This window comes from Falco punctatus (assembly GCF_963210335.1).
Source record: "Falco punctatus genome assembly, chromosome: 10".
Taxonomy (NCBI): Eukaryota; Metazoa; Chordata; class Aves; order Falconiformes; family Falconidae; genus Falco; species Falco punctatus.
Genome location: NC_137590.1, coordinates 23,108,652 through 23,131,836, shown reverse-complemented (window position 1 = coordinate 23,131,836; position 23,185 = coordinate 23,108,652). Strand labels below are relative to the sequence as shown.

Sequence of the window (23,185 nt, the reverse complement as noted above, 5' to 3'; positions counted from 1 at the left end):
GAAGATAAGCTTCACCCCAAAGCCGAGAGGGATGCGCTGCACTATTCACACCCAGCACAGGGAGTAAGTTCCAGGAGAATGAAAAGCACAGACCAAGCAGGAAAGGTTAGACGGCTCTTCAGAACAGAGATGGGTAACTGCCGCTGCGTGTGTTCAGATGCTCATCCCGAGGCAACACAGATACATTGAGCCCAAAACCACGGGACAGATGTGTTTTACTAGCGGTATCACTACAGGCCAGAGAGCTATCCATCCTCACCCGGCTCTCAGAACACACGAGACTAACTCCTTGCTCATACAGAGCCCAAATTATGCCCAAAATCTGAAGTTACATCTAATTTCCAAGCTGTTGCTGGTTGTCAGCATATCTGAACACACGACCTTGGGAAATTCATTTCAAACTACACACCCCCAGAATCTCTTCAAGCTCATTCCAGGAAATCTCAACAAGAACCTTTTGTTAAAGGACCACAATTTAAGTGACCTAACTAAAAGCTTATCCCTAAAACTACAGCAGTGAAAACAATAGCCTTGAAAACCCTCAGTAGAAACCTACAAACCCTTTGTTATAGAACAAGAAGTTGTTACCCTGTTGCAGGCTACTTCTCCATGAACAACTTTACCTACTTTATGAAGGCACCTCAAAAGAACCAAAATTTTGCTTGAACCACCCACCTTTTCAGTTACGTGTCTCACCAGCTCATACTGCCAGAAAGCTGGGCTCTCTTTCTCCATCCAGTTCTGTTCAAGCGTGCTCCAATTTTCCTCTAACTATTTTAGATGCAGCAAAACGTATTTCAGACGCCCTCCGGGATTATCATCTGTTGGATCAAACAGGGGCCGGCAACCAGCCAGGAACGCCTCAGTTCCAACCTGAAGCTTGACAAACACTAATCCACACAACCATAAAACAATAGCATCTTGATACTTAAAAAATCAATCATTAAAAAAAAAAATATTTCATTATAAAGCAGAAAGTCAAACCTTAAACACACCACACAGCAGGGAAGCTGCAGCTCCTGGGACAACACAACCCAGCCCAGCTGCTCTGCTAAAGCTTTGGTGTGCTCCTGGAGACCACCCCAGCCCCACCAGCATGAGATGGGCCACAGGTGTGCTCCCACCGGCCCCCTCCCACCACCCCAGCATGCTCCCATTGCTCCCACCACTCCCGTCCCACAGCCCCAGCACTTTCCCACTGCTTCCACACACCGCCTCCCACAGCCCCAGCACGCTACCACTGATCCCACACACCCCCCAGCCCCAGTACTTTCCCACTGCTTCCACACACCCCCTCCCACAGCCCCAGCCCCCCTCCCCCTGCCCCAGCACGCTCCCACTGCTCCCCTCCCACAGCCCCAGCATGCTCCCATCGCTCCCACCCCAACTGCTGATGGCCAGTTCAGAAAGCCCAGGTTGCTGTGCTGTGCTTTGTGTGAAGCGCTGGTTTCAGCGAGGCTGTAACCCTCTCTGAGGGCTAATTAAGGTGCACGGAACAAGCACAAGTACTTAAATTGGTACTTTACAATAACATACAGCATCACAGGCTCGTGGGATAAATCACAGGACAAGAACATTGGTGCAAAAAGATGTATTTGTGTTCGAAATCACAGGGGCAGAAAAGAAGCTGGGTAAACATTGCACTGTTTATGAGGAACAGGTATTTTACTCTCCACATAATCCTTGGGGATGGGTGTGTAGGCCAGCACTCATACTCCGGGAATGCCATTCAATAGGGTAATGCTGGGGTCTGCTGGCAATAACTAGAAGAAAAGGTGGCAAATTTTCAAGAAAGAGCTGTAACAGAAAAGCCAGAAAAGAGGGAAAGATTGTCGGTTTCCTCTTTTTACCGAGTTAACCAGCGAAGGCCAGCGAGGGAAGAAATCCTTGCAGGGCCGCTCCTGCCTGTGAGGCACAGCAAAGCATTCCCAGAAGGACGGAACAGCACCCGCAATGAACGGTTAACGCACCGAGGCCGAGGGGCTTGCGAAATGACACGAGCATTTAAAAATATTAAGCCGGGGATATACACATCCACCTCGGGCTGAACATCGGTGATCAGCCCAGACAGCCGGGTGGTGCCTGCCCCGGCTGGGCGGCGGGCCGGCCCTGAGGCCGGGGGTGCCCGGGGTCGCCCACTGGGGCTCGGGCCCTGCCACGGCACCGGCGGCGCCTCAGCCCCCGCGGGCACCGAACCCTTCGGGGAACACCGAACCGCCCGGGGGGCGCCACCGCCCCAGGCCCGGCAGCGCGGCCCCGCCGCCCGCCCCTCAACGCAGCCGAGGGCAGCACCGGAGCGGGCGGCTCGCTGCCGGGACTGCCCCGGCCAGTGCAGACCCCACTGCCGCCCCCCGTGCCCCGCAGAACGGGGCCAGCCCGGTTCGCCCGCCGGGGCAGCCAGCGCCGCCCTCCCCGCACCGCCCGCCAGCCCCGCGCCGCCCTGCCCGCCCCCCGCCGGCCCCATGACGGGGCGGGCCCTGCCCGAGCGCGGCGCCGCCGCCTGGTCGTTCGCCGCCGCCTCCCCCGCGCTGGCCGGCGCTGCCGGCGGTGGGGCCCGCCATGGGGCTGTGCCTGCCCTGCATGGGGGGCGCCGTCAAGGACGTGGTGGAGACGCCCGACCCGGTGAGTGCGGCGCCGCGGGCCGTTTCCCTCCCGCCGGGCTGCGACGCCCGGCGGCGCCGACCCTCCCAGCCGGGGCGGGGGAAGGGAGCGGGCCGCTTCCCGCAACATGGAGGCCGGGTCGTAGGGCCGCGGGGAGAGGACTCGGGGCTGCCGGACCCGAGGCCGCGGCAGTGCAGGGGAAGCCCGGCCCTGGGGGGCTCGGCGGCGGGGAGCGTCATGGCCGCCCGCAGCCGCGGCCTGTGCGCTTGGGGGGCCGGGGGGGCAACGCGCGAAGGGGGTGCACCCCACAGCCGAGCGCTGGGGACCCTCGGCCGAACCGGACACCGGGACAGCTGCGCTTTAACCGGCCCGGGGGGGGTGGCCCTGGGCCGGCGGCAACCCCGGCCTGCGGGACCCGGGCGGGAGCGAGGGCAGCGCCCCCTCCCCAGCCCCAGGAGCCGTCGCGGCCCTCGGGGGCGGCCCGAGCGCTGTGGGGCGATGGCTGGTGGCGGGGCTGGGCCGGGCCCTACCGAGGTTCCCCCGCCGCCCCCCGGCCGGCTGGCAGCCCTCTGCCCCCGCCGGCCGCCCCCGGCCCTCCCTGCCGCGGCCTGGCAGGGCGATGCGCCCTGAGGTCGGGCCGGCATCTCCTGGCAGCCCGCGGGACGCACCTGAGATGGGCTGGGGGCTTCCAGAGGAGTGCCGGCTTGTCTGGGTATAGAATGTCACTGTCTTTCGCCTTTTGTGTAGGAAATAAAGAGGAGACAGCTGGCAGAAGCTGCTGAAAAGAGGCAGATGGAGGTAATGTGATAAAATTATTTATTCAAAGTAATTTAGGTAAGCAGTTTATGGGGAAGATAGCAAGGGCTTCTGTGGGAACGCTGGATAGCAGGCTCAGGATTGTGGGAAGTCATTAAATATTTTCATAGTAGTATTAATGTTTTACCTTCTTAACACTTACTACAGATACATATTTATGAACCAGTTTCACAAGCAGGTGCTCAAAGATCACTGCAAGATAACTGAGCCTGTTTGGATGGGAGAAGTTTTGCAGGAGTTGAAAAAACAACCTAAGAATTGAAAGAGCAAATTCATTTTTTTTCCTCATGATAGGACCTGAAAACAAGAGGGTGAGAAAAATTTCAACCCGCAGTTGCCAAACAATTGTGGTGGCAATTTCAAGCGGTACAGTGCTTGTAGTTCCCTTACAAACACAGGTTCTGGGCTCTTGCAAGTTGAGTTCATCAGTGTGGCAACAGCTAAGCATGTTTCTCACTAAACTCTAGCAAGGAGGGGTTATTAACTTACTTTTGTATCTTTTTAAGGTTGCTAAGCTTTAAGTACTTAAGTATCCTTAAATCTAGAAGCAGTAGGATGCAGATGTTCTAGCAGGATGTAGAACTGTTTCTTCCTTCCCATACCTCTCAAAAAGGCTGATAACATACACCATACAAAATCTACAATAAGTAACAAGTGTGTCTTAGAGACTACAGCTGAACTATGAAGAGAAAGGAATGTGTTATTTGTATGATTGTTAGTGACGTTACATGTGGAATTAAAAATTGACCATTATTGATGAGGAGCATGTTGACCTGGTTTTAAGAGAGTTCGGTGAATAATTGAAGCAACAGCTGACTGATGCTTCAGCGTCCTTCTTTAAAACTTCTTAATTTTGTGTCAGACTACATACTAAAAGCAATTCATATGTAATCTTAAAAAGGTTTTTTTAAGTTTAACTTAACTATACATTTGAGAAGGATGTAAAAGGGCGGGGGGGGGGCTCCCCATCTAGCTCTTAAATTGCTAAAAAACTTTTTCCTGGGAGGAAGGAGAAATGAAGCAACTTGGCTTATGGATGGCTTTGAAGTTTTGGGATAGCCATTAGGCTGCTATAGAAAAATGGAAATATCACTCACTTACATTTTGTTTTCTTACAAGAAAGAGATAAAACAGCTCTACCAGGATTTGTCAGGACTATCTTAAGAGCATTTTAGCCCCTGAATGTCAGGTAATGGAGGTGTCTTGCAGGCAGCCTAATCCAGTTTCCCCCTCGTGAGGGACAAGGGATCAGATCAGATGTCCTTCTCTGCTTAGTGTTTTCCTGTACATGCTTAACTGCTCATTGTTCAGCCTGAGGTCGTGTGACGTGTTCTTCCTGTTGGGGTGTTGTAGAGACAGTCTGGGTACCTAACTCACTTGGAAGGCTGGTTGCCTAAAAGCTAGAACTCAAAGCGTCTGAGTTGGTAACATGTGCCTTAGTAGCCCGTTGAGATTTGAGCTTGTCGTCAGGGCCTTGAATTTCAGGTGAGAACATTGCTTTTTTCCCTTGGTAGATTTTAACATCTCTTAGGCTGTAGCATCATAACCCTAAACTTAGCTAACAATCAGGTTTAAAACATCTTCTTTTTAGATTTAGAATGTTCACTGTAGTTCTGTTATTCCTGCCATCTAGGCTAGGTCCTTATTAAACCATCCCCATGAGGATGTGAAGCAGGTAGTTGTCAACAGGTTTCTCATCTGTGTACAGCTGCTATCTGCATGTCCTATGGAGTTCAAAGGGTAGTCTGTCTCACAGGTTATTTCTCACAGATGGCAGTTTAGAAGCTGGATTTCTTAGGGCCTGGGCTAGCACTACAAACACAACCTTTTTCCTCCCCTGCTTGTAAATTGCCCATCGATTTCTGTAGCGGCTATACAGAGCTTGTGACCTTCTCTGTCTGCTTATTGAGTTTTGGAATAGAAGCTGTCATTATGATTTCCATCATCTCAATTTTATCTCTAAGTAGCCTTCTAATAAAAAGAGATGGAAGAAGTGAATGAGTGATGAAACAACTAAAGCTCTTGCAAGTTCTGTCTGCCCAAGTCACCTCTCCCCGGTTAATTCCATTTGTGAGGGCAAGAATAGGCCCTGACAGAGAGAAACATAGGCTAAAAATTTATGGGACTTTTGGCAAGGGAGGTTCTGGTCCTGCATCTTAGGATGCAAAGCAGGTACATGTAATTGCATTAAATACATTCACCTGGATGTGATAACATAAAACAGAACCACTCTCATATACCTATGGGATCAAGAGCTCAGAGTATGTGGAAGTGTCCCAGAATGTCTGCATTTATGTAATAGTAGCATTAATCAACACTTCAGTCTTTTCACACAAACCAGAGTCCATAAAACTGCATTGTCAAGAGTTGCAGTTTGGTTTCTATCAAAAGAAAAATGGCTAACTAGTCTTACCTAAATGTGTTTTCTCCCAGGCTTCCTCTCGAGGTATTAAGAATGCTTACTCTGTAGAGCAAAAGAAAAAGAAACAGGAAGAAATGGAAAAAAGAATTGCGGCTTCAGGTTCTGGAGGAGAAGGAGGACTGAGAGTAAGTTTAAAAAAAGAACATGATGCAATTGTCCATATATTTGCTGAGAAAATCCTGTTTTGTTGTTGTTTACAAGACTGAATAACTTGAGGAAGAACCAAGAGGAAGGGAAATGGAATAGAAATGGAAGCAAGTGTCATTATTGTGCACAGTGTTCTAAGTGAGACTTCATTTCTGGGACACACAACAAAGGCAGAGAACTTTTCTTTTTCCTTCCCCCCCAACTCTTTTTCCCCAGTTTCTGCACCTACGATGCATCAGTTTTACAGTACCTGCAGCACTGGGGATTTCCTCACTGACTTGACCTGTACCACTGTCCCTTTTCAGTCCTGGTTGAGATGGTCTCTCTTCCCTCAGAGTTTATAGAAAATGGTTGAACTAAGTAGGGTAATAGCTTTGGGTTTCATTATCTATCTCTTTACAAAAGAAATACACAGCATTTGCATAGACAGTGATGAACTTGACTGCTACTACTGCTTTTATAATGTAAACTTTGTCTTAGAAGGCCAGGCAGAGATGCAACTAAGAATGAGAATCTCTCCAAGGCACATAATGCATCTAGTTATTGAAACACAGACTTCCTAAGGCTTCAACTCTTCCTCTCATTGCTCTATATGACTCAGGGGACTGGAGTTTGTATGAGCTGCTGCTGGTGGGCTTCATGTCCCTCACCTGCTGGATATAAAAGGTGTTAGAATGGGGAATTTACTTTATTTAGACAATCTTGTGGTGGTTGGGTTTTGTTGTTGTTGGGAGGCATTAGATTTTTTCCTTTCCCCTATTCATACAAGCCTGTGGTATGTTTTGTTTTCTTCTTCAGTGGCAGGTTGGATAATGAAGTACAACTGCCCACAAGAAGGTTGATGTTTACTGCCAATAACTTGCCAGTTTCTGCGGCTGAGTGGCACTTACTCATCATGTGGCTTTGCTGTTTGCATATGAAGACTCAGCAGTACTTTGCCATCGTCAGAGAACAGACGTGGAAACGTACACTAAGAAACTTAAGAACTAACTCTGAACACTAGGTTTTGGCCAATTTTTTTGTTTGTTTTATGTGCATGTTTGATTCTTTCTCTGTCACGGGAGGGAGATGGGTTTTCTTACGTGGAAGCAGCCTCCTTACCTGTAGTCTGTCAGTAGGCGTATGATGTCTGGTCAGTTGATGTATGTATGTCTGTGTGACTGGTTTAAGCGCAGCTCAGGTGCCCATGTGTTGGTTTTGACGCTTACTTTAAGCTCTACAATTAAACTTTTCTCTTAAGTCCTCATGTAGAAAATTGTTCGTAAATATATATATTTGAATATGTCAGTGACAGTATTTCTCTTCGGTTTCCTAATGACTTGTCAACTGCTTAGGGATTTAGTGCCTTTTACACGAAAGAAAGTGGATTCATGGTGGTTCCTTACAAATGGAAGCATTTTGTGTCACCAGTTAAAAAAACAGAAACCTTTATAAACCCTGTATGCCTATAGCAAGAAAGTTGTTTTATTATGAGTCTAATAACTGTTCTCCTTGTTTTCTGATGTGGATTTATTTCGAGTTTAAATATTTATAATGAATACTGCAAGTTAAACATTAAATTATAAATATTGTTACTAGTTGTTCTCCTTTATTACCACAAGAGGGCAATGCTGCACTTCTCAGGATTTTGAAAAGCAAAAGGCTTACACTGTGTCATGTCTTGGACAGTTTGTTTCCTAAACTTGCTGTACGTTATAGATGGGTTTCTTACGGGGCGGTAACGCTTGCTCAGTGCCAAAAGCTCTGTCACTTTTATTCTGTATTCAGCAATGTCTGTAGTCCCTTTGCCAAAGGTGAAGCTGCCTTAATTATTTAGAGCTACTTAAACTGTGGTGTTAAAACCAGGCTTTTGAGCTAGTGGTCCCCAGCCACTGCTTTGATAGAGGAGGGAAGTCTGTTGCAGCATGATCAATATTAAGAATCTAGCTCTTACTTTCCCTAGAGACCAGTAGGCTTGTCCTTAGTATCTTACTGACCCCATTTTTGACCTGGTTTAGGCTATAGAGGAGTGCTTTTTCTTCCCCACCCCCCCACCACCACCCCTTGAACTAATTGTTTCTTCTTTTACCTCCCCCAGTAGTGTCTCATGCCGTCTTAGGAGTGCAGTCCCAACAGGTGACTTTCCTGGCTTAGCCTGAAGAATTAAGAAGGGAGACTTTCTCAATATTAATATAATGGTGTCTGGGCTAGAAAGCTGTGTCCTTGGCAGATGGGTACCTTCAGTTTCCTTTGCTGGCAATTGCTCTCTTCCTTGTATTAACTGGTAATAGTGATAATTTTTTTTTTAAAGTCTAATGAAAATGCATTGAGTTACAATAAAATACACTGAACCGTAATTTGAAATGTGAATTTCAATCTTAAATCTGTCACAGTGGGTGTCCTACAAAGACACTTAAGCCACACTTAAGCTTAGTTGGTAGCTTGGAATGTTTCAGACTTAATACATTCTTCTCTTCATTCTTGGTCACACCGCTCCCCACAAACCCTAAGGGGAGGAAAATAACCCTCAGTCTGTTTTCCTGCAAGCCCCTGTAGGAAGGAGCTCGCACGCTGACCGAACAGGAGTCTGTGCTTGCATTAGTATCATGAAGACTTTCATATAAAGACACTGAAATAACAGAATGAAACAACCCACAGTTCCCATCAGCAATCCAACGCTGCCAACAGCATGAAGCAGCCCTACTGCTGCGCTGCCCATCCTTGCTAGGCGGCCCAAGGCAAGCCTGTTCTGCTCCAGGCAATGTCTGTCACCAGTAAGGATGCTCAGCATTCAAGTAGAGGATTACCACCCTGTCCCAAACACGCATGCTGCTCTTTATCCAGCTCTTGGTCCTGCTAAGAGAGCTGGCTTGCCTGTGGCTGCCTGCCTGGCAGCTGTGCTGGAAGGCCTGAGTTTCCCCAGGTCAAGGGTGCCTGTCAGTGAAGAGATGATCCTTGCAATTGAGAGCTACCATAGAAGAAAACACTGCACTCCCTCACCATCCTTTAAGTAAAAACTAGACATGTCTGTCCTTTAAGTAAAAACTAGACATGTCTGTGCTGTTTAAAAGTCCCCACTGTGAACACCAGTTTTATTCCTACAGCCAAGACACATCAGAGGATAGGGGAGTGTACAGTTCCAGATTACAGATCACCAACTAGTAAAGCTATTTTTAAAGAGGTTTCTCTACCATACCCCTGTTCAGATGGCCAGTCTGAACAAAATCTAGGAAGTTACTTCGGTAAATAAAGACACTTCTTGTTGTTTTAAGTTTCTTGGTAACATAAATTTCAGTTGAGAAAGAAAGCAGATGATAGTGCAGTTGGGTAGCATACAACTGATAGCTACCTGAAGTGTCCCGTTAAATGACACGGCTCAGAGCTCCATAGGTGAGAGCTGCTCTATCCTTGTAGAAAGAGACACCTCTCTCTTTCTTACCACTTAGTGCTGCACTACATAAATATGAAACATAATAGGAATTCTGTCCTTACTTCCCCTAATCCTAGATGTTTACTTCCCCTTAGAGCCTGTTAAAACACATCCATTCACAGCCCTACAAGTACACCTTTTTTTCTCCACCTTCTGAAAGTTTTCTTATAGCTCGCTTGAAAAACTGGCAGTTGGGATCAGGGCTTACGAGCTGCAGTGAAAGGGCTGACTCGGTGACCGCGATAGCATAATCTTCCTCGAGGCAACCGAAAACGAAACCATCTGCTATCGCCTGTTGCTAAAATATGTGGGTTACGCCAGGGAGGGAGTGTTTGGGGCAGAACATCCAGAGGCTTGGGAGGACGCAGAAGCCGCATCTCCACAGGGGTGGATAGCACCACTGCGGGCCCTTAGGAAAACAGATGCCTTCAGCATGTGGATTTGGCACAGCGACAGACCAAATCGCTGGGACGCAGCTCATCAGGCACAAACGGTGCCGGCAGTTGGCCTGGGATGGAAAAACCTCTCCAGCCTCATAAACGTTAGCATGATTCCACGTGTCTGTTTCACCTTACTCTAGATTCCTAACATACCACAGGCTAAAAAAAAACACCAGTAGGAGATGCGAAGAAAAAGCGCTCTTCCCTCCTCCCCTCTCAGGTAGTGCCTCTCAGCAGCCCACAAGACACAAGCCCCAACAGGACCAGACCCTTGTCAACATATCCAGCAGATGCTTCTTAACACTGGGCTGTGGCAAACAGCTCCTCTCCCTGATCTAAAATGAACACATATAATACATTCAGCGTTGTCTCTTAAGGTATCAGAAACTTGCTGTGCCTTCCCACACACATATATTGACACCTCCCCATTTCACTCGCCCCCGCCAACAGCCTTGAACTAGCTTCCATAGATGTTACGTATCAACTCTAAACTGCAGTTGGAAAAAAAGGTGGTAATGCAAAGGAAGGAACAATTATCGCTATAACAGATGAGAAAAAACCCTATCCTCACTCACTTATGTAAATAAGCCTGCTTGGAAGAAAAATTCCAGGTGAAACAGCAAGGTGACAAAAGGTACCTCCTGTAGCAAGCGGTAACAGATGTTACATTTCCAAACTAATTCTGAATTACTTCCAGCATGATGATATTTCTTTGACATTACACAACAATAATAAGCTTTACAAGTAATCTGACATAATTTAGCCATCTTGAGTTGAGCACAGTTACTTATTCCCAGTCAGCAGGAAACCCCATGGGGTCTGTTCTATGACCCAGCCAGGACTTTGAGAAGCAGCTTCATTGCAGCTTACGACTGTCCAACTTTCTATGACTTCCAGCCTCCTCACCACCCACATTCAACTGAGGCACACAGCAACAGACCAAGCTAAAATCACTGCACAGCACTCTTCCTTACCATCACCATCCACGACCAGCCCAATATCGCAACACCTCATCTCCTGCCTGCCCAACACACAAGTATTCCACAGCCTCAGCAGAGCCTCCCTACCGCAAGGACAAGGGATTTGCCGCAGCTCCTCCCGGGTGGTACCCTACAATTCAGTTCAGCCTTCTAGAAACCTACACTAAGATACCTTAATCCCATAGCTTTTGGCATAGAAACTTCGAGCATCATATACAATACCTGGGCAAACAACAGGGTGTTTTTTACTCCCCAGATACTTTCTACACAAAGTTTGTTCTGCCCCAGCACTGCAGCAAGAACCACACGTCTTCAAGCAAGATTTTGCTGCTTGTCTTTAGCTTTGTAAATTGAGCCTCAGGTTCTTAACAAATTCCCCAACTCCTACATTACTATAGGACCTAATACACTCAAAAAACACAATTGACCACACTAACCTTGCAAATATCGTACTCCCAAGCCCTTCCTCCAAAAGAAACTAGCTTACTACATCATTTGTTTGCTTTATTGATGCTCCTGCTCTAATTTCCTCCTCTGCTACCCACGCCCACACCAGGTGCATCACATGCAGGAACCCCACCTGCAAGCTTTTCACACAGATTAGGTGGCAGTGGCAATACATTAAAAAGTCCTTTATAGGCCTCCCTTTCTGGAACTAACAAAATTGAAATTTTAAGTTAGGAAGTGTGTTAATGTGATTTTTTTATTTTTTTTTTAAGAAGCTTGATTAGCCTGAATCAAAAAAGGTTATTTTGATAGCTACAGTCCAAGCACATAAAGCAGTTCATGTTTAATTTAAAATTTTGGTTTGGATTTACCAAGATTATTTGTTGAAGCTTAATCTTAAAATAAACCTAAGAATACTTTTAAAAATAGCTATTTGATTTATTAACATGTAAACACCTTCAGATATTTTAAAGAAAGGATATAATAATAATGCCAACTTAATTTTGGGTGATGGAAATACATCTCTTGATGTTTTAAAAAGTAACCATTATTTCCAAATAAACATCTGACACTTTCACAAGTTTGGGGTTTTTTTTCCTTCTCTGTTCATTCAAAAACAGATCTCTCAGTGCATGTTTTAAAATCATGATTTTTTTCAGCTGTGCTGCATTTTTGCTTTTAATAATGTTGCTTATGACCTGTTCTCCACTCCCACGAGAGCCCCGTATGTTTCTTGTATGAGAACTGGGTCTTCCTATGGCTTTTCAAAAGATTTACTGGTTGAGTATACATTTCATCCTTCCAGAAAGTACCCCAAAATAAGAACACAAAGGCTGCAATTTTTCTTCCTAAAAACATGTTTGGAATTATGTACTTGCTGTGTTACTTCGCATGGTGCACCAAGCAACTGTGAAATGCTCATATGTGGCAGATGTTTTCAGGCGGTGGGGTAGAACGGTTCCACCAAAGGGACAGACAATGTGCGGGTTCTGATAAGGCACAGAACATAAAAGCAGGTCTCGATCCTCTCTAGCCAGCAGATATTTTGCTGTTAATCTGCAAGACCACAGCAGCAGATCATAACTCTATGTTTTAAAAGGAAACATCAAAATATACAGAAAAATACCAGTTGGTACTTTAGGAATGCTTTTGATTTTTTTCTTTCCCTGCAAAGTAAAATTAATTTTCAATAAAATCTGGGTATTTCCATGCTATCCGTAGTAAGCGAGTGCTTGCCCCGTTCACTGTGCAGCTCATGATGAGGTTAGCAAGCAGCGCTGGGTGTTGCAGGCATCCGGGCAGTAGCAGCAAAGTGATACTACAAAGAACACAGATTACAAATAATAAACAAGACTTGCAAAATGTATGAGTACTTTAAAAAATTTTATTTCATTTGTAATGAAACAACTGAGTTCTGCTCAAATTTATACAGTCAGTGAAATAATCCTATAAAATGATTTTTCTAGGACGTTACAAGGCACATAAATTACCAAATATAAACATAGAAAAGTAGCCAAAAGAATGAACTAAGCCCCCATATGCTTTTAGCTATTTTTGAGGTGCGTGAAGGATTTACAAGAATGTGAATCACTCTACTGACAGCGTAATGAATATCTCACATTTGGCATGACCAACAAAATTAAAAATAAGGGGAAGGAAAAGCTCAGATTCGAGAACAGTGTAGTGATTTGTGACTTAGGAGGGACTAGCATCTCCTGAAGCTCCTCCTTGGGTCAAAGGGCTGTGCATCTTTTTTTATGGCTTCCCTTGGCAGGCTGCAGCCCAGCACCCCACCAGTCCCACTGACCACCTCTGCGGTCTGGAGGAGGAAGGGGCAACCGCTCAGCTTCCCCGTGCTTCTGTATCAGGCACCTCGGGAAAAAACAAGAAGGGTCTGCACACAGATCTAACGCTTAGCATTGTCTTTAGCTTGAAAGAAAAGAAGGTGGGGGTTGGTGGGAGTGGTGGTTGTTCTTGGGCTTTTTAAATTTTGTTTTAAAAGTAACTGCTTTGGGAAGTCGTTTGGCATGCAGTAAGTCTTTATGTTCTACTGGTTAAGAAAATCTTGCAACCCATAAAAATAGTCAATTTTTATTTCATTTTCAGAGGCAATACCAAATAATTTCCACAAATACTCATTTCCCACCTGCATATATATTTTTCAACTAGTCTAACAGTCAAGGATTCAATGAAATACAATTTTCATACAAATATATTGTATTGTGTATTTTATTCCATTAACAGGAACCACTCCTTTATGTAACTCTAAGTATACATTCACATATTAAAGAGTAATAATTTGGCTAAAAATATATGTCTATTTCTTATCTGATTGTAGTAATTAGCCTAGCAAGGGTAATTTGCTATAAAAGATACAGTACTAGAAATAAATAGTTCTACAATTCAAAGATCTTCAAAATGGGTTGCCATTTCCAGTCTGTCTTAAATTTTCCAAAGTCCTTTTAAAGCATAAACTAAATTTACTACACTGGAGAAAGTAATTTGGACCTAAGTACATAAAGTCCCAATCACATGAGAAGCTTATTTCACTTAATCTCCTTCTTGGTTTTGTAATGGGCAGAAACAACCAGATAATTGTCTGGATTCATGTCCCTGAGGGTTGGACTCTTGCTCTGGATTGGAGAGGTTTTCCCATCCACTCGGGAGATCTGCAACATTCGGCACGGGTCATGCTTCAGTAAGTAACCTGCAAATGTCTCCCATCCTCCTCCAACACGAACCATCACGTGTTTGTTGTGCAGCATCTGAAATTACACATAAAGAAGAAAAAAAAAAACAAAACACCAAAAAACTCTTGAGAGGGAACTATTGACTGGGAAATCACTTTTTTTTCTACTGGGAAAAACTGTGCTTACTTTAAAAGTCACAGACATATGTTAGTCTGCTTTACAATAAAAGGAAAGGAAAAGAAATAGTAGAATGGTTTTTATTTTAATAAATAAATTAAACCAACTGTAAGAAAATGAGATAGTAGTTAAAACTGAAGAATTTCGTATTTTATGTAAACAACGCTACGTGGTTTTCTAGTCCTGTGGCACCAAGTGATCCTGTTCTTTGTATGCTTACTATAAACGTTAGGGAACATAAATGGTTTTCAGATGAATTTTTTTAAAATATGTTAGTAAAGCCACCATTTTATACATCTTGAAGCTATCTTTTCTTTATAGGATAGTGATCTATAATGTAGCGAAGGGCAAACAACCAAAACAATCTCCTCTATCTCCTAAAATATATATTAAAAAAATCGCCACTTAAGAAACAATTTAGCATTGCTGACATACCTTCTAACTAAACTAGTCTAATGTTGTCATTACATTAGTCTAATGAGGGACATCAGAAATAACGTATCTGGAACTGTTTGGAGATACCTGAATTTATGCTGACTTGGGGAAAAAAATACAAGTCAAGTGCCCAGGCTCTTACTAGCGGGACGGCTCAGCGCTTGCTGCCTTCATTCCAGAGCCACCGGGGCTTGACCTCCAAAGGAATCTCAGGTTGAGAGGGGTATCCAAGTGCCAAATGAGGTACCTATCTCTGATGTACATCCTCCAGATCCACGCTCATTTTTTGCCTAAACTCAAATAAATTTTTTCCCCGAGAACAAACATAGCTTCGCCCATGTCTGAGCCTGTGAGCTCAGCTGGCAATTCCACTGTTTTCCTCTGGTTTCCCATGCAGAACAGTCAAATAAATACCAGCGAGGTATCATAAAGCAGCACATTCTATAGAAGCCACATTGTAAATCACACATTGAAAAGCGCTTTGATTAGTACGGCTCAGGAAATGCTAAACATCATTTAGCTGTAGTGCCAGAAATTAAAAATTGGCCCTGTAAAAGGCATGCTAGAAGATGTTTAACATAGTCTGGGTAATAACATTTGGATTTATGGCTGCGATGTGCATATGGGGTCTTCTACGTGTCCAAAACTCCCTCGAGGGCTAACAGTATTTGCAGTTGAGAGCCTTTTGTAACATAGCGCAATTTAGATTAGTGCACATAGCCTAGACAAGGAGAAAAACTCTCAAACAAAATCACAGATAATAAAAGGCAAAAATGTAGCTCTTAAATAAAAACCACCCAACCAACAAACACTGCATCTCAGCCTAAAAATAATGTTGATTGACTTCTGTTAGTTACACGAGGAGACAGACAGCTGGGGTGAAGAAAGCACGGAAAGCTGTTCAGCTTTCTAAAGTTTGAAAATCAGGGTAAGTTTATATGGAATCAAACTCTTTAATTCAATAAGCAACTGCACATGAAATCATTTGAAAGTTTTCATTTAGAACATTTTAATGCAAGTAAATTGTTATTCCTGCATTTGGGGTTTTATGTGAAACACATCGCCCCAGCAGCTTCTGATTTACGCCACTCAGGTACTCTGTTTTAATTAACCACTCCCAGCTACTAAGATTGTGTTGTTGCTACGGGTTGTAGGAGCGTTAGCCTCTGCCCTAGCTATATACGAGCGAGGTTTTTCTCTAGATTTACGTGGGTGTGAAAGCAGAATCATAGTCCCATCTTCACCAATCACGCGTTTTGTCTCAAGCTTTGTATTTTAGCATGAAGACTTCACTTTGAACCGACAAGGGTATGATCAGCCTTCAGCGGGATGAGATTTGAATCGTGTCTTTAGTCTGGGCAATACATCACACAAGCAGCAAATGGTTGGTACGTCGAGTTTTAAAACTGCAGTTCAAACGGTGACACAGCTTTGAGACAACCGAGAATGGTATTTAGCAACTTTCTCCTCTTTGAATGCCTGAAAAAGCATTTGAGAAATGCCCCAAAAACTTCACATGAAAACATTTTAAGCCCAACCGGTCCACTACAACAGGGGATGCTGCTGTGGGAAGGAGTTAACTGTTGCTGAATTTCTGCTTCCACATATTGTCACAGAGGGGTTCATGTTCCAAGAGCAGTTAGTATCTGGACTTTTGATTAAGAGTTAGGAATGGAAAGTTAGCAGAAAGTATACTTGGCTCAGTTTCCCTTAGGGACTACTGTGCAGACAAATAAAACCTACTGCTGGTATGTTATTTCCTGATGCTCAGGTTAAATGTACATCTTCTGTCTTTCCCCTCTTTTTTTCTTTCTCTTAGTATTACAATACTATTATAAAAATCACTGAATGCTTTTCTGTAGAGACCGAGTTTTCCTACATCCTAAATATAGTCTGTTCATGCTGTGCTGTGCCACAAAAGCACCATTTTACTTCTTCGGCCATATTTTGATGTTAGGAACACCAGCACTAATCCTGAATTCTGGATTGCTTCAGGTTCACTGAAATATAAAAGATTTCTCACCAAGACAAGAAAAGAAAAGAAAAAAAAAAAGGGAAAAAACTTGCTGTACTTTTAACTGATATAACTGAAAAGGCAGTTTTCCCCCTGACATCCTTCGGCTGAAGATGAAACTTTTGAGCTTTTATGATCCACCCAATTCAGCTTTTGCATTGCACGACATTGCTGACAACAAAACAGTTGGATTATACAATAATAAAGTTTATTAGTCAGTTATCGATGTAAATAAATTCCTGACATACATGTATTTTCACACTGCTATCCAGCCAGTTGAAACCGAGAAAACCCTTTCTGTAAAATAAAATCAAACATATGTTTACGATTGCTGTAACTCTTCATTATTTCAGTTGTGGCTGAGGCAGGGCTGTCACTAAAGCTGTTCCTTCTAGAATCTGTGTTTAAATTGAGTCTGTGGTGAAACAACCATATGAGAAAACAGATGACCAGACAATAGCATCGCAGAGGGAGAAATTCTGGATTGTTTGGGTATGCACTAAGGCTGTATGAAGAGATAACATGAAAAATAGTCAAAGTACGGTGAACTAAGCTGTCATTGCCTGGGACTTTGGGCATCAAAAATGAACTTTAGTCTAAACGGTTCTGGTTTTTACAGAAGTTGAGAGCGCTTTACGGCTTATTAAAGAGATGTGAGGCTGTATATCTTAAGCTCATGTAAATGAGCATAGTTTTACTGACTTGAAAAAAAATCTCTTCTGTTTTATAGGAAATAAAAATCTAGCCCAATATTGTTATTCTTCAAATTATAACTTTCTTAAAGAACATTTCAGGCAGGGGTAGGGGATGTGGGAGGAAGAATTACACACCACCGATCTGATCCAAGCCCTGCAAAAGCCAACAGCAGGAGTCCCACCGTCTCGAAAGGCCCTTGGGCTGGGCTCCGGGAGCCAAAGGCAGCAACCTAAAGCACATCACGGCCTGGAGCGCATCCGTGTGATTTTAAACCAACTTCAGAAACAACGTAAGCAACATACTAAGAGAATATTGACTATGAAATCCAAAGGTATTTAAAAAAATAACACTGTGCATCACACCAGTGGCAGTACAAAGCAAATTTTGCACTCCAGAAGTGAAATTTTAAAAGAGAAAGGGAATGGAACACATTTCAATTACTTTTGACTGAATATGGGCCACGTAGGCTCATCGTCATCAGTAGATATAACCCTTGTTTCTCATATCTTAGCGTTTAGAGGACCTTCTTTGAAGGGTGTTGGGAACTGCATCATGAAATGGGTTTCTCAGAGCCCACTTCATCTAGATTTCATTCTCTACATTCATCTAGAATTCATCCTCTAGATGAACAGATTTTCACAATGACCCCAGACACATCAGAGGCCAACACTAAAGGAATCCCAGTGGTGTTAAGACTTGCCCACGTTACTGCATCAGCCCGCTCCCCACAGCAAGCTGGAAGGTCTTGCCACCACCTCTGCCAGCTTCGAGACCCGAGGTGCATACAGGCTCCCACACACCATGCTCGGACATTGCAGCTCTACTTTATGATTTTGCTTCAAACCTGGGTGATGCTATTTAGTAAACATTTTGCTCCAGCTTGTCTGTACCATTTATGTTGATGACCTACCCTCCTGTCTATCCAAAAAAAAAAAAAAAAAAAAAAAGGCTTTCTCAAACCTCAGCATTATTCATGAACCATTCTTAGTTAATAAAGTGTGACAGCAGGACATAAAACTCAAACCAGGAATGAGATCCCTATCTGGGCTGTCAGTATGTCCCTGGGCCTGTACCTAGTACATGGTATTGTCAAGTAATGACAAATTATTCCACAGGGACGTGGATGTTTTCATGGAGTAGGACATCTCTTCCATACAAGAGACTGTGGTCTCTCCCAGCATCTTCCTAGTTGGGACCTGAAGAGCTTAGGAGAGAACTTGCAGCCTGTGGCTGTCTTTGTGGCTGACAGAAGGTGAAGAGTTCTTGGAATCTGGTGTGCACTTCTATATGAAAGAGGAAAAATATTATCTGGGGACTTGAGGCACTATTGCCTCAGAGAACAAGGCTCGTGTCACCAAGCATCAACATTTTATTCCTTTTCATGACAACAACTTTTCATGGTCAAGCTCTAAAGCTAGCAAAATCAGTCCTCAAAATCTTCAGCAATTCCAATGCTTCGCAGTTACCGAGGTCCTCTTGCAGGTGGCCACTGGAAATTCTCACATCTATTGTTTAATGTGGAGACAGGTCTAGCCTGGTGAGGCCCTGGGAAAGACTCCATCAAAGACTGGCAATGTGCAGAGAAGCCTGTCTAGCCGCATGCCTTCACAGAAGCTCGGGGGATATTAGTTCAACATCCCCAGCAATCACCAAAACACACAAAAATTCGTGTTAACAGGTGATGTTAATAGCCCATTCAAACCGGTGATGACAGGGCGCTGGCCAAGAAGAAGACACTGAGAACACGACACAGCGGGCCCTGACCACTGGTCTGATAAAGGTCTGACAATGAGTCTGCAGATGGGTTTAATTAAAAAAGACATTGAGGGAAACCTCACAGATGTGCAGTATGTATTGAGAGCGGCAGGGCTCTGCCGGGGCAAGCCTGCAGCAGGCTGGAGTTGGGACCCCTGCTCATTCCACGGAGGGTCTGAGGAGACCTGATGTCACCAAGGGCCTCGGCCAAAAGAAAAGGAGCTGCAGTGCTGCCCTGTGCATCACGGATGAGCAGCACTTCCTCATGATGTTTAGCCATCTCATGCCTCTGTAACCACTAATGTTATCATATTATGATGACAGTTTACTTATTTCCCAGTCCATGCCCATGCAGTAAATGCAGTAGCAGGCAGTATTTACACCAAGTCTAAATACATTCAACTTGGGAAGTGAATTTTCAGAAACTTGTGGGTAACTGGTGCTGCAGTGGAATTTTTCTACTTCCCTGAGAATTCAGTGACCTGAAAACACCATCAAGAACATGCAATAGTCTCCTGATTCATTGCTACAAGCCACGATTACAGATGTTAAAAACACCTTGTGAGCAGAGATTACGCAACTTCATCCCTAGACTTATGGTAAAATTTATAGCCAAATCCTGCACCACTATCAGATAAAACGCCAGTCAGGTTAGATTTAGATACATTCCTATTTTAAAAAGTTTACAGCCACTGTAGCACATATTTTATAAAAGGCATTGCTGCTGCTACGTACACAGGGTTCACCCTTATGGACACAAGGGATTGTAGGAGTAATTCCCAAGAGGATGTGGAATAAAACCAACTTCCAGCTGGAAAGCTAGAAAGCTTCCCTCCAACTCTTCTTTTTTCTTGGCTTTCATTCTCCTTTTGTCATTGGATTTGTGTGTGAGGTCTTCTTAGAGCAAAGTAAAACATAAAGCTTATTTTAGACTTTTAAGAACTCATGTGCCTAAGTGCACATCTGAGGAATTCTAATTAAACCTCAACTCTGCAAATCTGAAAAAGTGCAAATTATGTAGCCAATTCTAGAGATTAATTATTCATCCACACTGAATTAATCTACTTAGAGTATAGTAATGTGTATTTTGACAGGCGCCAAGATATTAGTCCCTTCCAACCTGAGTTATCCTATGATCCAATTAAGGAAAACTAATAAACTAATAAAATCTTTCCCCAACTGAAAAAAGAGGAAAAATGCACTCCTCATTTTTCCTTGTCATCCCTTGTTAAGTCGCATTTTGCCTCGCCCCTCTTTTGATACAGGATTATACAAAACTGTTTTGGATTATGTCTACTAGTTTTAAAAGTTCCAAATGATACAACTGGTATCGCTCCAGTCGTTACATATGGATTTGTTTAGGGACCTCCTCCGAGTTCCTCTGTCATTCTCCAACCCCATTAAAGGAGCCTGCACTTCCCCTCTCTGCAGACACCATGATAACGACATGGAAAACTGACAGCTCGCTGGATTAACATCGCCCTCTCATTTTCAGGGATTTATATGCAGTAAATCACACTAAATGAATCTCAATTAGCTGGAAAAAGCATGATAAAGATGCTCAGCTTGAAAAAAAAAAGATGTCAAGAGCATACGCTAAGTGCTTGTCACAATATTCCTAGCTGTGCTAGAGTTGGGGTTTATAACTAACACACTTTCTTAATTATAAAGCATTTTAACATTATCTCAAGCTGTATCAAAGGCATTAACAGGTACCCACTCAGTTGATCAAAAAAATCTCTTACACTATGTTGTATAAAAAAAGAATGGGATGGCATAATACTTTATAAACGATTCGTAAGCTTCACGGGTTCAAGTCTATATTCCCCAAACAAATCAAATGCAAACTTTCCTGGTTTTGTCTCAAATATATGTGGTGGAAAATAAACCAGAATGGAGGCATCCATCAGAATCCCTAGATCTCCATTTTGGGGCAGAATAACCTTTAATGCTTTGTGTCAAGTGGTATTTCTCACTGAACAAGGAGCTCAGCTTTCATGCAGAACCTAATAAAGTTCCCAGCCACTCCAGCAACGCCACCACGCTTACATTCTCTGTGTCTATTGACTGACACATGGGGTGGGGGGAACTGAAAGAAGTGTTGACTTAAATAGGTGATAAAAAAAATGCTCATACACTGAAGCCTGACAGATTTTTCATGTGAGGCAGCAATAGAGGTTTGCAACTATAGACCTTTTAAAGCATATATAGACCAGACCTTACACTACATATCGATCAGAAGCCGCCTATAATTCATTGAGTCATTTTTTTCAGTTTGCTTCAGACCGAAAGAACAAGCAGGCTTTGTGTATGCAAATAATAATAAAAAAATATCTAAATGATCATTTGCACACGTAAAAACCGAAAAGGTAATTTAAGCATGAGAAGTATGAAACAAAAACTGGCAGGTATAAATATCTGCTTTTCTTGTCACTCAGTCAAACAAAATTCATTAGAGGACTACAGATTTATCTCTGCAGACAGGACTTTCATTTAGGAGGTCAGCCACAGTTAAGACAGGTTTTTAAAGTGTTTTTAAGCTCATCCTTATGTCTTTTGAAGTTAAAAACCACTAAGTGAGGCTTTCTGCAAAACTGAACCGAGTACTAATGCTCACACATCCTCCTAGGCAGGAACTGTTATTACGAGACTACTAAAGATAAAAGAAGGAATGTTAGGTGTGTAGTATATTATATACAGTGACATCTTTAAGACAAAGGCTGCCTTTTACTAGACAAGACAAAGCTTGCCAGATCCCTGACCTGTGCCTGCTGCCCAAAGGCAGCATCACACAACAAAGAAGAATTTAGGATACAATGACATATTTTGGTACCATTTTCCATGTTCAGTTCCTAACTGCTTCAGATACATTAATGGTGAGGAGGTTTCTTTCAGCAGTAAGAATGAGATAGTAGTATTAATTAATAATGTCCTCTATCACAGATCCTGTTGTATCTTTAAAAAAGACTTGATCTTAAAAAAAAAAAAAAAACACCAACAAAACAAGCCACCTATCTTCAGATAAATTAAGACATAACGAGACACTCATAAGGTTTAGTGGGAGATCAACAGACACCTTAAACGGTCACTATTCTATGAAGGGAAAAATGTTTGAATTGAAATTGTGTTTTCGTTGACTTGTCTTCCTTCCCCAGACTTTTTTCAGTTTTCTATTACATAGTTGAACCTCAAAACTGAGGTAGAAATTCTTCAGGATTTGTAAAGTGATAGCAGCTTGTAGTATTATTATTACACAGGATAATATTATCTATTATATTATTATTATATAATGTTATTGTAGTATAGTATTAAATAGGTATTACCTATTGTTTCACACTTAAATCTATTAACAGATTTTGCAATACAGTAGAAATGGAAATGTTTCAATATATAAATAAAGTGAAGACCCACTCTCCAAATTTTGGAAGCCTACTCAATAACAGATACACTTTCATCTCCTACCCCTTCTCCAAAATTAGGAGTGCTTGCTATGTGTTTCCATTTGTCATTGACAAAAAAGCCAAACCAAACCGAGTCCCAATAAGAAAAAAAGTTTAATATCAATGAAATTGATGCCTCTCTCTGATTAAGGGTATTTTTAAGGATTAAACTGGTAATTAATAAACTGAAAACTTGGCACAGAATGTAGTGAATTTGGGTAGACAGCACCTGGAGATTTTCTTACTTTTACTTTGCTTATTCAAATCTGACCTGAAAGGTCATTGTGTGTTTTGTAAAACGGCTGGTCTCAAAGCTGCGAGCCCTTGCTCAGCTGTAAATCATGACTTCTTTTTGACAATGTTACTGAAAAGATTAGAGAGACTCGACTAGCCTCAACTCTTCTTGTCTGAACTCTTATTCCTCAAAATGCTGCTTCCAGTTTACGCCTTTGCCAGTCTGACGGGGGAAGTTTCGGAAGCCAGAGTTGTATCCTATTGTTGTTCTTCAACACTGTGTAGTAAACATGGCCATTACAGGTAAGAAGTTATTTGACCGTGTTATTTGTGTATCCTCCCTTGCTCACAGGCTTTTCTGTGACAACAGAAGTTGACTTAAGATGGTTTTGCAGCCACGTGAAAACGCCAATCTTTAAGTGGCCAAGGGTGAGGTCTACGGCACATGATGAAGCGTTATCACTTTGCCACAAAACCAGGAG

The 23,185-nt window shown here is 43.2% G+C and overlaps 2 protein-coding genes across 8 annotated transcripts in view; one reads left to right on the top strand and one right to left on the bottom strand.

Moving 5' to 3' along the window:
- Window positions 1-2,447: 2,447 nt before the first annotated feature.
- On the top strand, window positions 2,448-7,560 carry SVIP (small VCP interacting protein). The gene is given in 5 exon segments (XM_080405384.1): window positions 2,448-2,501; window positions 2,503-2,622; window positions 3,349-3,399; window positions 5,851-5,964; window positions 6,785-7,560. Coding segments are annotated over 5 exon segments (339 nt in total). The 5' UTR covers window positions 2,448-2,462; the 3' UTR covers window positions 6,800-7,560.
- Window positions 7,561-8,010: 450 nt separating this feature from the next.
- GAS2 (growth arrest specific 2) overlaps window positions 8,011-23,185 on the bottom strand; it is a 105,906-nt gene continuing 90,731 nt past the window's right edge. For all 7 annotated transcript variants that reach the window (XM_080405378.1, XM_080405379.1, XM_080405377.1 and 4 more), the window contains one exon: window positions 8,011-14,027. In XM_080405378.1, the coding sequence (XP_080261504.1) occupies window positions 13,809-14,027 (219 nt within the window). In that variant the 3' untranslated portion in view covers window positions 8,011-13,808. The remainder of the gene's footprint in view (window positions 14,028-23,185) is intronic.